General features: G+C 40.5%; 1 protein-coding gene across 2 annotated transcripts in view; it reads left to right on the top strand.

Moving 5' to 3' along the window:
* Positions 1 to 14,416, top strand: part of lhfpl3 (LHFPL tetraspan subfamily member 3) — a 50,234-nt gene that overhangs the window by 26,844 nt on the left and 8,974 nt on the right. Inside the window, exons 2-3 of one of the 2 annotated variants that reach the window (XM_066705543.1) lie at positions 5,570 to 5,806; positions 10,483 to 10,520. In XM_066705543.1, coding sequence (XP_066561640.1) covers positions 5,570 to 5,806; positions 10,483 to 10,499 — 254 coding nt within the window. In that variant the 3' untranslated portion in view covers positions 10,500 to 10,520. The remainder of the gene's footprint in view (positions 1 to 5,569; positions 5,807 to 10,482; positions 10,521 to 14,416) is intronic. The other variant, XM_066705542.1, reaches the window with a different exon arrangement.

Raw genomic sequence — 14,416 nt, 5'->3', positions numbered from 1 at the left:
TGCACTATACTGTACTATACTATATGGTTCTATATGGCTGTGCTGTATTCTATGCTGTACTGCAATTTATTATACTGGACTGTACTGCACTGTACAGTACTGCTCTTCACTTGCAAGGGTCTCAGCACCAATTAATCCAAGTTAGTCGTTTATAGGTTAAGCATCTGTAGCCACCTTTCCTGAGTACAAACGATGGCACCTCACAAGATCGCAACACACATCCTTCGCGTCTGGGGTTTCTGGCTTTATTTGTTGAAATATGTATTCTGTAGAGACATTCAAATTTGCAATTCAAGACACCGCTCCATCTCTCCATATCACAGGCTCTCAGTGTACTCTCGTGTACTGGCATGAACTGCACAAGCTCAAAACATGTGCAACATTTACATGTATATACACAGTGACTGTGTAGTGTTTTTTTATTGTTTTCTTTGAATATTATTATAACATACCTGTGGAGACATTGAAATGAGCAATTCAAGCAATGTCACAGGCTGCAAGGAGCGCATAACAAGTCAATTTACTAAAAAATACTCAAAATTCAAACATCTCAAATGGGATTAACACATTTTAAACAAACTACATACATCTAATACATTCCTCTTTTTAAATCAGCCAGGCATACTATATGTTCCTCAGGAAGAACTACAGTGGGTTTACAATATTAATACATTAAAAATAATAGAAAATAAATAGCAGGCTACATTTTTTTAAAACAACATTTACTTTATCTTGGATTTGAAACTAATACAATCTTATTCAAATAAATTAAAAATGTTTTTAGATTACCAAAAGAAACAAAAATATTTCTTTCCTTCCCACACATCACACAGCAAATGCACAACTCATTTCAAGAAAAATAATAACATGACCCCACAAAACAAACCTTTCCCAAACCCAGTTACACATCCAAATTAATTAAAAATAGAGACATTTTGACATCTATTTTACATTTTTTTTAATAGAAAAACAATACTGGGCTGTGTATTGTACTGTGCTGGGCCAGGTCCTGAGGTGGAGAATTCCTGGTGTCGATATGCCCGCTAAGACCCTTTCACACAGACTTTGCTGAAACAAAATTCCACTACAAAGGCTACACACATTTCTTTTGGAATGGGGCTTTATTGTACTTTATTAATGATCATTTGTGCAAATGTTGCAATACATACATAACATCTCACATAACATAAGCTGCTTCAAATGTACATGAAGTGCAACTAATAATAAATAATTAAATACATTAGAAACAATAAAACAATAACAATTTGAAGTTGAGGAAAGGGATTTAAATCTTAGGAGTTCTGAAGCTGAATAGAAGCCAGTGCAAAGCTTGATATGGCCTCCAGAGGGTAAAAGGTTGTAGTGGGAATGGAGAGGGTGTATAATGTCAATGACAATTTATGAGCCTTTTTTCCTGGCCCGTCTAATGTGAATTCTGTTCAAGGGACCCAGATTCACACCACTCATGGCTCTATACCATGCTGAGATGTTAAATGTCAGTATGGATTCCACAAAGCACCTATGAAATGCCTGCAAGACCATTGGATGGACCTGAAGTTTTGGAGGTGTTGCTGACACTTTGAGTGTATGAGGTCTCCATTGGTTTTGAAAGTGAGATTGTGGTCGATGGTAGTACCATGGTATTTGTATTCTGCCACTCTCTCTGTGATCTGACTATTTAGCTGGAGTGCTGGAATAGTGAGTGGGTCCTTCGTGAAGTCTATTACCATGACCTTGGTCTTACTGGGGTTCATATCCAGGTAGTTACTTCCACACCAAAATCTGTTCACCTCCACCTGGACACGGCTATTGGAATTGGAGGTGTCCAAGATGACTGTCTCGTCAGCATACTTAATAAAAAGTATGTCTGGATCTAAGCTCCTTAATTCATCAGTGTATAAGGTGAATGCAACCATGAAATGTCTTGAGGTGCTCCAGTAGAGATGGTCTTAATTGAGATATAATAGCCTTTTAGTCTGACCAACTGACGCCTATCTGTCAGTAAGGTGAGGACTCAGAGAATCAGATGGGGGTTGATGTTCATTTGTAAAATATTATAGCCCATCCAATGAGGTTGTACTGTATTGAACACAATGGAGAAATCCACAAAAACCATCATTCTCCAGATGTGTATAGGTGTGGTGCAGCAAGGAGAGAATTGCATCATCCACACTCCTCTGCTGCTCATAAGGAAATGAGAGGAAACTCAGAAAGAATGAGCCTCTCAAAGTTCTTTATCACCAGATATGTTAAAGCTACAGGATAGTGATTGTTATTGCAAGTGGGGTTGCTTCTCAGATAATCAGATAATAGCAGATATCTATATAGATGGAATGAAGTGCTCTGACAGTGAGTAATTTGAAAAGTCTGACAGCAGCTTATAGCAGGTCTTTAGCATCAGTACACATTCCATATCCTGAGGTTGTAGTTAAATATTGGCAGTGGAGAGAGCCATGAACAGAAGGTTGTATGACAGGTCTCTCCTGTGTGAAGTTATGCTGGTCAAATCTGCAGTAGAAGTTATTCAAATTTTCTACAAAGTCCACACATTCCCCTACCCTTGAGAAAGGTAGAGATGAGTTATTCAAGGGAGGCATCTCTGACTTTGCCCTCCTGGAAGAGCCTCTCCACCTTCTCCTTGTAGGCTCTTTTAGCATGTTTTATCTCTTTATTCAGACTTAATTCTTCTGATTAAGTGTGCTTTTTATCCATCCATTTTTGAAACCACTTATCCTGGTGAGGGTCACAGGGAAACCAGAGCCAATTCCAGCAGGCATAGGGTGCAGGACAGGAATACACCCAGGATGGGATGCCAGGCCATCGCTGGGCAACACACACACACCTACAGGGCAATTTAGAGAAGCCAATTAACCTAACCTGTATGTCTTTGTACAGTGGGAGGAAACCCACACAGACACAGGGAGAAAATGCAAATTCCACACAGACAGGCACCCCAAGCCAGGACTCAAACCCAGGACCCCTAGAGCTGTGAGGCAGCAGCACTACCCACCACACTACCATGCCACCTATGTGCTTTTCTAGTCCCTTATAATCCAGGATTTATTATTTCACAAAACTTTCACATTTTATAAGGAACAACCATATCCTCACAAAAGATGATGGAGTCAGTGACACCATCTGTAGCCTCTTCAAGAATAGCCCCCTGGGTCTGTGCAGTCAATAAACTCTCTAAGGGTCTCACAATCATCCTTATCCCACTGTTTAACCTGCTTTTTGGCTACCCCCTCATGCTGTAATCTGGTGTGGTAGACTGGAATAAGGTGTATGGTGTTGTGATCTGCAGTGCTCAATGCTGGTTTCTTAAATACTTTGTATACATTATACGACCATAACAGAGGTCGATTGTCTTGTCTCCTCTGGTGGTGCATGTGACATATTGCTGATATATTGTTCTTTTTCAATTGGAGTTTTATTCAATCAGCAACCATTAAAATCATTAAGAATCAGAACAGGGGAGTCAGGAGCATAATTCCCTATGCAATGGGCACATGCAGCCACAGTTGTGGTCTTGCACCAGCAGTCTAGTTATTAAATCCAGACACCCATCCAGTCTCTGTAATGAATAGACCCAATTTTGCAGAAGTAATAATTTATTTGGGTGTACCGGGTAAAACCGATTCCATTTGGGTCCAAGGGTATAGCAAGGTCCAGTATGAAAGTCAATAGATAAGTAACATAAACCGTTTAGACATAGCTGTATATGGCTTTAGTCCAGTCAATGTGTGGCTATAATAGATTCAAGCCTGGAGACTGAGATGGCCATTGCAAAATTTATTTTGTGATCAATTAACCATTTCTTTGTGGATTTAGATTTTTGTCTTGCTGGAAGATTCACTTGCAACCAAGTTTCAGCCTCCTAGCAGAGGCAGACAGCTTTTTGGCTAAAATGTTCTGGTACCTCATAGAGTTCATGATGCCACTGACCTTAACATGGGACCCAGGACCAGTGGAAGCAAAACATCTCCATAATGTCAAAGATTCACTACCATATTTTACAGTTTATTGAGGTTCTTTTCTGCAAACCCAAGCAACCACTGGTGTGCATTGCAAAAGATCTTTACTTTTATCTCATCTGAGCATAGCTCCCGGTTCCAATCCCAATGGCAATGTCGTTTAGCAAACTGCAGGTGCTTAAATTTGTTGGTTGCTCGCAACACTTTCAAATAGGCTTTTGGCATGGAGGTGGCATCTAATTGTAGTTTTGGAAATTTGCTGACCCCAAGATTCAAACCAAGTTCAATAATTATGTAACTGTGGCCCTTGGATTCTTCTTTGCTTCCTGAGCTTCCTCACTATGTGGGGGCAAGATACACTTGCGTCCTCTACCAGGTAGGTTTACCACTGTCCTAATAATTATAAATGGTATTCATGTTTTTAGGTATTATTTTTTACCCATTGCCTGATTTATGAAGGTCAACCACCATTGGTCTCTTTTAATTTGCGAGTTCTTTGCCTTTCGTCATGGTGATGGATGACAAATGGGTTTTAGGCCTACACGTTTGTTACCTAATTTGTATACCCCAGTGAAACAGGAAGCCATGGAAGACCACAATATAGTTCCATAAAACTGAAATGTACTTTACAAAAGTAGAATGTTAACGCAGAATTAATTGTATTTGATTTTATTTATAAGAATCTTTAGGGGTGCCAATGATATTGACACCTATCTTTTTGAGAGAAAAATACATGTATTAGTATAAAATAGTTATTTTTCCATATTTTTTAGTATAAAATATAGCTTATTCTTTGTGTTTATTTTATACAGTCTTTTATGTTAATCTTTTTGAAGGGTGCCTATAATTTTGGAGGTATCTATGTTATTTCTGTATTTCACTGGCAGAGGGAGGCCATTTGTCTGATAACACAGTGTTTGTTAAAGAGGCTGTTAGAGTGTGTGAATTGCCTTTGTGTAGACTCTGCTTGGGCATTCTGGCTGCAAGGGTCCAGTTGCCAGAGGGTCCTGTTCAAGTCATCCTGAGCCTGGCTAGAATTAGTAAACAAGACTACTGCGAGATCTGGTTCACCTCTCTGTCTCATCTTTCTATCTCTTATGTTTCTTCCATTCTCTCCATCTGCTTCTATATTCCTCTCCTTCTCTGTCTCTCTCCCTCTCACTGTGATGCAGTGCCTGGGTTGGGTTTTCATTTCTGTAGACTATCTGAAGAGAAAGTCAGACAGAGAATAGATCCACTCCTGTTTCCACTGCCACTGACTTGACTGTTACTGTTACTGTTACTCTTACCGTTATTGTTAACGTTACTGCTGTTGCTGTTTTTGCTGTAGTTGTATCTGAGGTTCTTTTCAGGATGAAAAGCAAAGAATATCCCTTGGGAGACAGCTGTGGAAAGACTATAGTTCAGAGAGAGAGAGAGCGAGAGAGAAGGGACACTCTCTCTCTTTTGGGCTCATTGTAATTGTTTACAGAGGTATGGTGTACTACATGCATATTAACACCACTCTCTCCTTTTTCCCTCTCCTCTTTTTCTCTCCCCTCTCTTTCTCTCTCTCCTTCTCCCTCTCCCTCCATCCCTTTCTCCCTGTTTCTCAGCCACTTGTTTGGTGCTGGGCTGCCTGATTTTCCCAGATGGCTGGAACTCTGATGAGGTGCAGCGCTTGTGTGGGGATCAGACAGACAAGTATAGCCTGGGCGCATGCTCCGTGCGCTGGGCCTATATCCTGGCCATCATGGGCATCCTGGACGCACTCATCCTGTCCTTCCTTGCATTCGTCCTGGGCAACCGGCAGGATGGGCTGATGGCCGAGGAGCTGCTGGCAGACAGCAAGGGTAGCCCTCACAGATAGACTATGTCTGTGTGTCTTTAGTGTCTGTACACCTGTCTGTGTTTCTCTGCAGTCTGTGTGTGTTTCTGTGCTGTCAATGTTTTGGTGTCAGTGCAATGCTTTGTCTGTGTGTTGGAATCAGTGTGTCAATGCAATGCAGTGTAGGGTTTTAATGTTAGTGCAGTGTGTCAGTGTCATGCACCCCTGCTCACTCTCACACTGGGCTCTGTGCCACTGTGTTGCTCCATCACACAGACTGGGAGCTGATTGTGGACACACGCTAATTGCAGCCTGGGGCTTCAGGACTCAACAATGAATTACTAATGGATGTTTACACAGCTTACAGGCCGCCTGTCTGAATTAATCAAACAATGGGCATCAGTTTGGTGAGCTATTCAGGGCACTGAGACAGAGAGAGGGAGATTGGGAGGCAGAGAAAGAGAATGATAGAGAGATAGGGAGAGACAGAGAGAGGGAGGGATGTGTGGAAGAAACTCAGCCTTCAATGAGGTTAGTGTGTTCATTGCAATGCCTTTATTGATGAGAGGAACAGTGAATCAAGTAGATTACAAAGTTGCTCTGACTCCATACAAAAAGTCAGAGGCTTATATACACAAATAAGTCAACAAAGATCTGGTAATAATTAAGAAGTCGTTTATATCTTATCTTTAAAAGCTAGCTAAGCAGAAGACATATCATTATAGGTAACAGTTCACAGGCCAATATATAGATTAGGGAGCAGACACTTAAATCACACTATTTGACATCATCTCCTAGATGCACATTATAAATTTAAACTAGTGGATGAAGCTTTCTTTCCCTTCTCATCTTCTTGCCTACCCCTTCCCTTATCCTCCTATTTTCCTCTACCTCCTTAATCCCCAATACCAAAGTTCTCCCCCTTATCCCCTCCCTCCCCTTTTCCTATGCATTCTTCATCTCATCCCTGTCTCCTACTCCATAAACCTATTGTTCCTTTGAAATATGCTTTAGTTCACTGTGAGTCTCCTATACCCCATTTCCACTGGCCACGTTTAGGTGCACCTTGGTATGACTGGGATATAACTGTACACTTAAATATTGGTGCCTGTGTTTCCATTTCATTATGTACAGCTCATGGGTGGAGTTTTGACGGAGGCACAGGATAAGTTGATTAATTTATTTTCAGTAATTTACAATTTAGATTCAAATTATTCAATTTTGTGCACTAATAATTCCTAATATGAGGGGCAAAGCCAACCAGAACCCAACTGTGCTTGTAACAAAGGACTGCCGTGGTGGGGAACTCACGTGTGGAGTGAGAGGTGGTCAAGAACAGGCTGGGGTCAATGCTGGTAAACAGTAATGTCCAGGGTAATCCAGAAGTTGTGCTCAATAAGGCAAACAGGCTGGTAGGTAGAATCTGGGAATCAGTGGTCAAGGTACACATAGAGGTCATAAACAGGCAATCAAAAACAAAGGGAATACTGAGAAATACAACAGGAACAAGCACACAGAGGGGGTTATATGTGTAGCAGAGGGGAGCAGAGGGCAGTGAAGGAGAGTGCTGGTCCAATGGGAGTTTGAGGATGATAGAACAAATGCACATGGTGCCTACTGCCGAGGAATGTTAAGTGGCTGATTGCTGGGGAATGTGAGGGTTTAGTATTCCGGTGATGATGACCTCTGGTGGTGAGCTTGTAAATTGCGGGATGTGTGGGATACAACAGTGACAGCGCTTCCAACCCTCAGTCCCAACATGTTTCACGGTATTTTCATATAGTGACGCAGCATCTCTTAAATCAAAAGCGGCTGCCATTATTGTAGTAACAATTTCAAAATGGAGTGACTTTGCATCTAGCTCCATAAGGGGACGTAATAGTAATCCTACATCCTTTAGACCAGGAATGGCGAACCTGTGGCACATGTCCCCAGAGTGGCACGCAGAGCTGTACATGTCGGCACGCCAAGTGAGTAACTATCTGCGTTTTTTTTTTTTTTGCCAGCCTGCCCCTCAAATGTCTAAAATGATTGGCAATTTAGAAAATCAGTAATTAGTAGCGCTCACGTTATTTTCTGAATATTCATGGTTTAGGTTCTGCAGAACTGCAGAATCCTCCGCTCTCATTCGTGTAGCTGCGCAAGATCCGTGCAGAACTGCGAATATCTGCACTTCACGAACGAGATGTTAATGTTATGATGACTGTTCATGCTGCTGTGGGAGTAGGAGGAAGATGACAAAAACTGTAAGTCTGTCCTGTTGTGATTAATTGTGGTCAGCAATGGATGTGTTTGTTGAGCACGCGGGAGGAAAGCATTTTGTTGAACGTTTTCTCTTGTATCAAATGGAAATGGCCACAATCATTCATATTTAACACTCCGACAATTTAAAAACTTAATAAAGTTTGCAAAAGAAATCTGTAAATTCTCAAAAATAAATAAATGCCTTTGATTTGTAGAGTACATTTGTGCACACTCAAACTCACAGTAGATTGATACCACTGCATTATTTTTGTCTTGAAACATAAGTGCCACATAATGTATATTAATCTACCAGTTTTACTTATTTTGCAAAATGTAAATGCAGTAGATATTAAGTAAATATACGTTGAAAAAAGGTGCATTGGTAATGATTGAGTGCAAGTGTAAACAAAACACAAAACAAAACATGTTACTAATAATGCAGCCAAATTAACAAACTTCTACTTCTTGTATGTAACGGCAGGGCAATGGGAGAATCTGTGGGACTTTTTTTGGGGGGTAGATTTTGATTTTAATGGGGTTTTTAAAATGTATTTTAGCATTATAATCTTCAAACTTAATGCGTGATGAAATGTGATTCATGCATTTTACTGCACTGTAGCAATACTGCAATATTGAAATTATGTATTAATTGTATGATGCACTTATTCTTTATTCTTTACTTGTGACATGCTTTGCCATGGTGTTCCACTATATACAATTAAGATTGAATGAGGATTACAGATTCTCATTGTCCAAAATAAAAAGGGACATATTCCAAAAATGATCAAGCTAGTGAAGTGCTATTACTATTGCTTTTTTATATTTGTAAATTGACAATAATCTGAGCAAAAATGGAACCTGCATATTTATAATATTTTTTGGGAGCAATATATGCCTTGCTTCATTCAGCTTCAAATTCTGCAGCAGAGGTCCCATTTGCAGACTGGAGCTGCACTTGCTCTATCTGTCCATAGTTTTTAGACTTTTCTGTATTGTGGTTTGTTTTATTGGCATGTTTGCATAGTAACTTAATTACAACAACAACAAAAAAAAATATATATATATATAAAAATTTGTTAAAAAACTTGCTGATTTTGTACGTTTGCCTACTGACAAAGAAATGATCAGTATATAATTTTAATGGTAGGTGTATTTTAACAGTGAGAGACAACAAAAAATCCAGAAAAATGCATTTCAAAAAAGTTATAAATTGATTTGCATGTTAATGAGGGAAATAAGTATTTGATCCCCTATCAATCAGCAAGATTTCTGGCTCCCAGGTGTCTTTTATACAGGTAACAGCTTGTTACCTGTATAAAAGACACCTGTCCACAGAAGCAATCAATCAATCAGATTCCAAACTATCCACCATGGCCAAGACCAAAGAGCTGTCCAAGGATGTCAGGGACAAGATTGTAGACCTACACAAGGCTGGAATGGGCTACAAGACCATCGCCAAGCAGCTTGGTGAGAAGGTGACAACAGTTGGTGCGATTATTTGCAAATGGAAGAAACACAAAATAACTGTCAGTCTCCCTCGGTCTGGGGCTCCATGCAAGATCTCACCTCGTGGAGTTTCAATGATCATGAGAACGGTGAGGAATCAGCCCAGAACTACGATCTATGATCTCAAGGCAGCTGGGACCACAGTCACCAAGAAGAAGAAGAAGCACATTAAGGTCCTGGAGTGGCCTAGCCAGTCTCCAGACCTTAATCCCATAGAAAATCTGTGGAGGGAGCTGAAGGTTCGAGTTGCCAAATGTCAGCCTCGAAACCTTAATGACTTGGAGAGGATCTGCAAAGAGGAGTGGGACAAAATCCCTCCTGAGATGTGTGCAAACCTGGTGGCCAACTACAAGAAACATCTGACCTCTGTGATTGCCATAAAGGGTTTTGCCACCAAGTACTAAGTCGAAGGGGTCAAATACTTATTTCCCTCATTAACATGCAAATCAATTTATAACTTTTTTGAAATGCGTTTTTCTGGATTTTTTTGTTGTCTCACTGTTAAAATACACCTACCATTAAAATTATAGACTGATCATTTCTTTGTCAGTGGGCAAATGCACAAAATCAGCAGGGGATCAAATACTTTTTTCCCTCACTGTGTATCCATAATTTATCATTGGCACCCTTTGTCACTTAGCAAATTATACAAACCAAGTTCGCCATCCCTGCCCTAGACTATTTTGGGACTCAGCGATGTCCCAAAACAATGCTTCCTGAAACTCATTTGGGCACTGGCAGAGGTGCACCTGAACCAAAGTGGAAATGCCCTGGACTCAAAGGCCACAAAGAGGTGCACCTAAATGTGGCCAGTGGAAATGGGGCACTAGTCAGTCAAGCAGGTTGTCCTGTCCTGTACTAACTCCTACACCTATACAGAGGTAGTGCTTGTCCATAAATTCTCTCTCTCTCTCTCTCTCTCTCTCTCTCTCTCTCTCTCTCCCTCCACAGACAATGGGAATGCCTAACACATAGATACACACACAGAGGTGAGTACAGGCTGGTTGAGCTGTCTCTCAGACACACAGAGCTCTACACTGCTTGTAGAAGAGACCCACATAACCATTCACCATGGGACCAGCCGTGTCCTGGAGAGCCACACAAATTTATGTAAATCACCAGTCACTTAATAACCTTGAACATATAGGCAATTGTGACCAGTTAAGACAATTAAGAGACAATTAATAAGATAAAACAAAAACTAGAAGACATTATGGTTCAACAAGAGTAGGGTTGGCCAGCCCTGTTCTATACGGCGGCTTGCATATATCTCCTTTTATCACCAGAAATCCTGTGGACAATACACACATTAGACTGAAAGGCTTACCTGATCTTAGTGAATTGAATGTTTAGGGTAGTGTCACTGTTTACACTGAGACTATGTCACTGCAGGGAGAGAGAGGGAGAGAGAGAGACTTTTCCTGATTACTGATGCATTCAATGATTTTCTTTGAATTTGTAATTAATTTAGAACAATTTGCAGATTATATTTTTCACTTTGACATTATGGACATTTTCTGTGTTGATCAGTGGCAAAAACTCCTGATTAAATCCATTCTGATTTCATGTTGTAACACAATTAAATGTGGAAAAGTCCAGGGGGGGTGAATGCTGTTAAGAGCCACTGCATGTACTCAGCACCATGTGGACAGAACCCCCCCATAGAGTAATCACTATTCATGTCAGCTCAAGGTCAGAGACTCAGTGTCTGAGTCTGACATGGCTAGAAGAACGCAGTTTTGGTTCCCAACTCTCTCCCCGAGGCACTTCAGCTTTTCCATGTATTTGTTGAATTCCACCACCAGCACACCTGATTCAACTTTGAATGAGAGGTTTGAGAACCAAACTTGTGTTCTTCTAGCCTTCTCACAATATATACATTGGTTTGGAAGAGGCTAAGCTAACAGAATTTGATATAAAATCATAGTTTTGTATAAACAAGGCAATTCTCCTTGAGCAATTGCTTGTCTAACCAAATTTTCAAGATTTTCAATTTTAAGAAACTGGGCAAATTGAACACTGAACACCGTCTGCATCTGATGAATAGTATTTAAAGGTCACTTCTTTGAGGGACAGAAGGAAATACAGTGAAGCATCAGCATCTGGCAGAGTCATCGGGAACCAAAGTACATGCTTTGATTATGAGAAGAAGTCTTACAAGACTTGCAGCTAAGAAACCATTCTTGCAGAAAGGCAACATGCAGAAGAAATTGCAGAACAATCACAGGCAGAAAGTCTTATGGATGAGTCCAAATTTGAAATTTCTGATTCACAAAGACACCAGTATGCCAGAAGAAGAGTTGGTGAGAAGTACATATACATATATGTACATACAGTTAGGTACATAGATATTTGGACTTTCACCTTTAATTTGATGGTAGTTACATCCCAATTCGGTGGACCGTGTAGGAATTGCACTAAATTGTATATGTATATTTAGAGGCTCAAAAGTATTTGGACAAACTAACATCATCATTAATAAAATTGTGAGTTTCAATACTTGGTTGCAAATAATTTGCAGTCAATGATTGCCTGAAGTCTGGAACCCATATACATCACCAGATGCTATACCAGGACTGTACTGCAGCTGTCTTTAGTTCCTGCTTGTTCTTTGGGCGTTTTGCCTTCAGTTTTGTCTTAGAAATGAAAACAAACCAATCAGTGAGATAGCAAAAACATTAGCTCTGACCAAATCAACTATTTGGTACATTCTTAAAAAGAAACAATGCACCGGTGAGCTCAGGAACACCAAAAGGCCCAGAAGACCACGGAAAACAACTGATGACAGAACAATTATTTCCCCGGTGAAGAAAAACCCCTTCGCAACAATTGACCAGATCAAGAACACCCTCCAGGAGGTAGGCGTATCTGTGTCAACAATCAAGAGAAGACTTCTCCAGAGTAAATACAGTTCTAGAACAACATTCTATTGACAGATGAGACATAGATCAACAGAATTATGGGAAGAGAAGAGTATGGAGAAGGGAAGGAACTGCTCATGATCCAATGAATACCACCTCATCTGTGAAGCATGTTATGGCATGGGCATGTATGGCTGCCAAGGGAACTAGTTGCCTTGTATTTATTGATGATGTGACTGCTGACAAAAGCAGCAGGATGAATTCTGAAGTGTTAGGGGTATATTATCTACTCAACTTCAGCTAAATGCTTCAAAACTCATTGGACAGCACTTCACAGTGCAGATGGACAATGACCCAAAGCATACTGCGAAAGCAACCCAATACTTTTTTAAGGTGAAGAAGTGGAATTTTCTGCAATGGCCAAGTCAATCACCTGTCCTGAATCCAATTGAGCATGCATTTCACTTGCTGAAGGCAAAACTGAGGGCAAAACACCCCAAGAACATGCAGAAACTAAAGACAGCTGCAGTACAGGCCTGGCAGAGCATCACCAGGGAAGAAACCCAGCATCTGGTGATGTCTATGGGTTCCACACTTCAGGCAGTCATTGACTGCAAAGGATTTGCAACCAAGTATTGAAACTCACAATTTAATTCATCATTATGTTAGTTTGTCCAAATACTTTTGAGCCCCTAAAAATGGGGGGACCACATGTAAAAATGGGAGTAATTCCTACACCGTTCACCCAATTTGGATGTAACTACCCTCAAATTAAAGATGAAAGTCTACACTTAAAGGACATTTTGTTTCCTTTCAGATCCATTGTGGTGGCATACAGAGCCACAATGATGACAATTGTGTCACTGTCCAAATATTTATGGACCTAACTGCAGGGCCGTGCACAGAAATTGTGAGGGGCAGTGGCCCAAACCAAAAAAAGGGACACTAAGAGGGTGGGTTGGGGGTGGGTGCTTGTTAATACAAATTATATAGTTGTTACAAATATACAATTAAAAGTGAAGACAGTACACACTCTAATACATTTCAGACTTTATTGTAGATGTTTTGATAGAACATCACAATTACACATTGCTGATAATAACAGAAACTATTTACTGTTTTACATTTTGATATTTACCTGTTCCTTTTATTGCAAAACCTTGATAACCTCATCTGTTATGATTGGGATGTCCTTTTCAATGGCCAGAAGCAGAAGATCAGAGAGTCATTCTTGTCCACACACATTATGAAGTTTAGTTTTGACCAGCTTCAACTTTGAGAATGAGCGTTCAACAGTGACTGTTGAGACTGGTAGTGTTGCAAAGATTTTCAGCAGCTTAAAAAGTGTTGGAAACACAGCATGAGCATCAAACTCCTTGAATGTTTCCAAAATTGCATGGGCACTTTTTTGTGAGCATGTGAATGAAGAGTGGAAAACTCTAAGCTCAGTTCGCATCTGTTCCTCCTCCTCTTGAAATCCGTAAAACTCACAGAGAGTATGGGCAGCATTAAGTGCTTCAGCATCTGCAGTGTCTTTCCACTTTGATGGCTCAATCAAGCAATGCAGTGACATCACAATTTTGTCAGTGTCCCTTTTTCCTTGAAATCGCCCGTGGAGTTCCTGAATCAGGGAATCCAAAAAAGTGAAATACATCCTTCCTCTGTAGTACTCCTCTAAAGTCTGTGGCTGGTGGTCCTCTGTTGCTGATGTGGAGCAGTACTTAAACTTTGTTGGTACTTTTCGCCGTCTTGCTTGTCCTGGAATCTCTTCAGGCAGATTGATCCCTCTTGTCTCTGCTTGAATGGTAGCATTGTGATATATTTCTTTGAATTGCTCTTCAGTCCTCAGTGTGTTCATTCTGCTAATGACACCATTTACAACAGTGTATGCTGCTGCCAAGTCCAGGTCTTGCCGCTGAAGAGCATTTGAAGCAACTGCTGTTTCCATGAACATTGGAGTTGGAATAAATTCAAAGTTAATGCTGTGCAACAGCATGTTTGCTTCCCCTGCAGGGATCAGGTGG

The sequence above is a fragment of the Amia ocellicauda genome, chromosome 5, assembly GCF_036373705.1.
Source record: "Amia ocellicauda isolate fAmiCal2 chromosome 5, fAmiCal2.hap1, whole genome shotgun sequence".
Lineage (NCBI taxonomy): Eukaryota > Metazoa > Chordata > Actinopteri > Amiiformes > Amiidae > Amia > Amia ocellicauda.
Note: the sequence above shows the minus strand (reverse complement) of the source record. Positions and strands in the feature narration are given on the sequence as shown.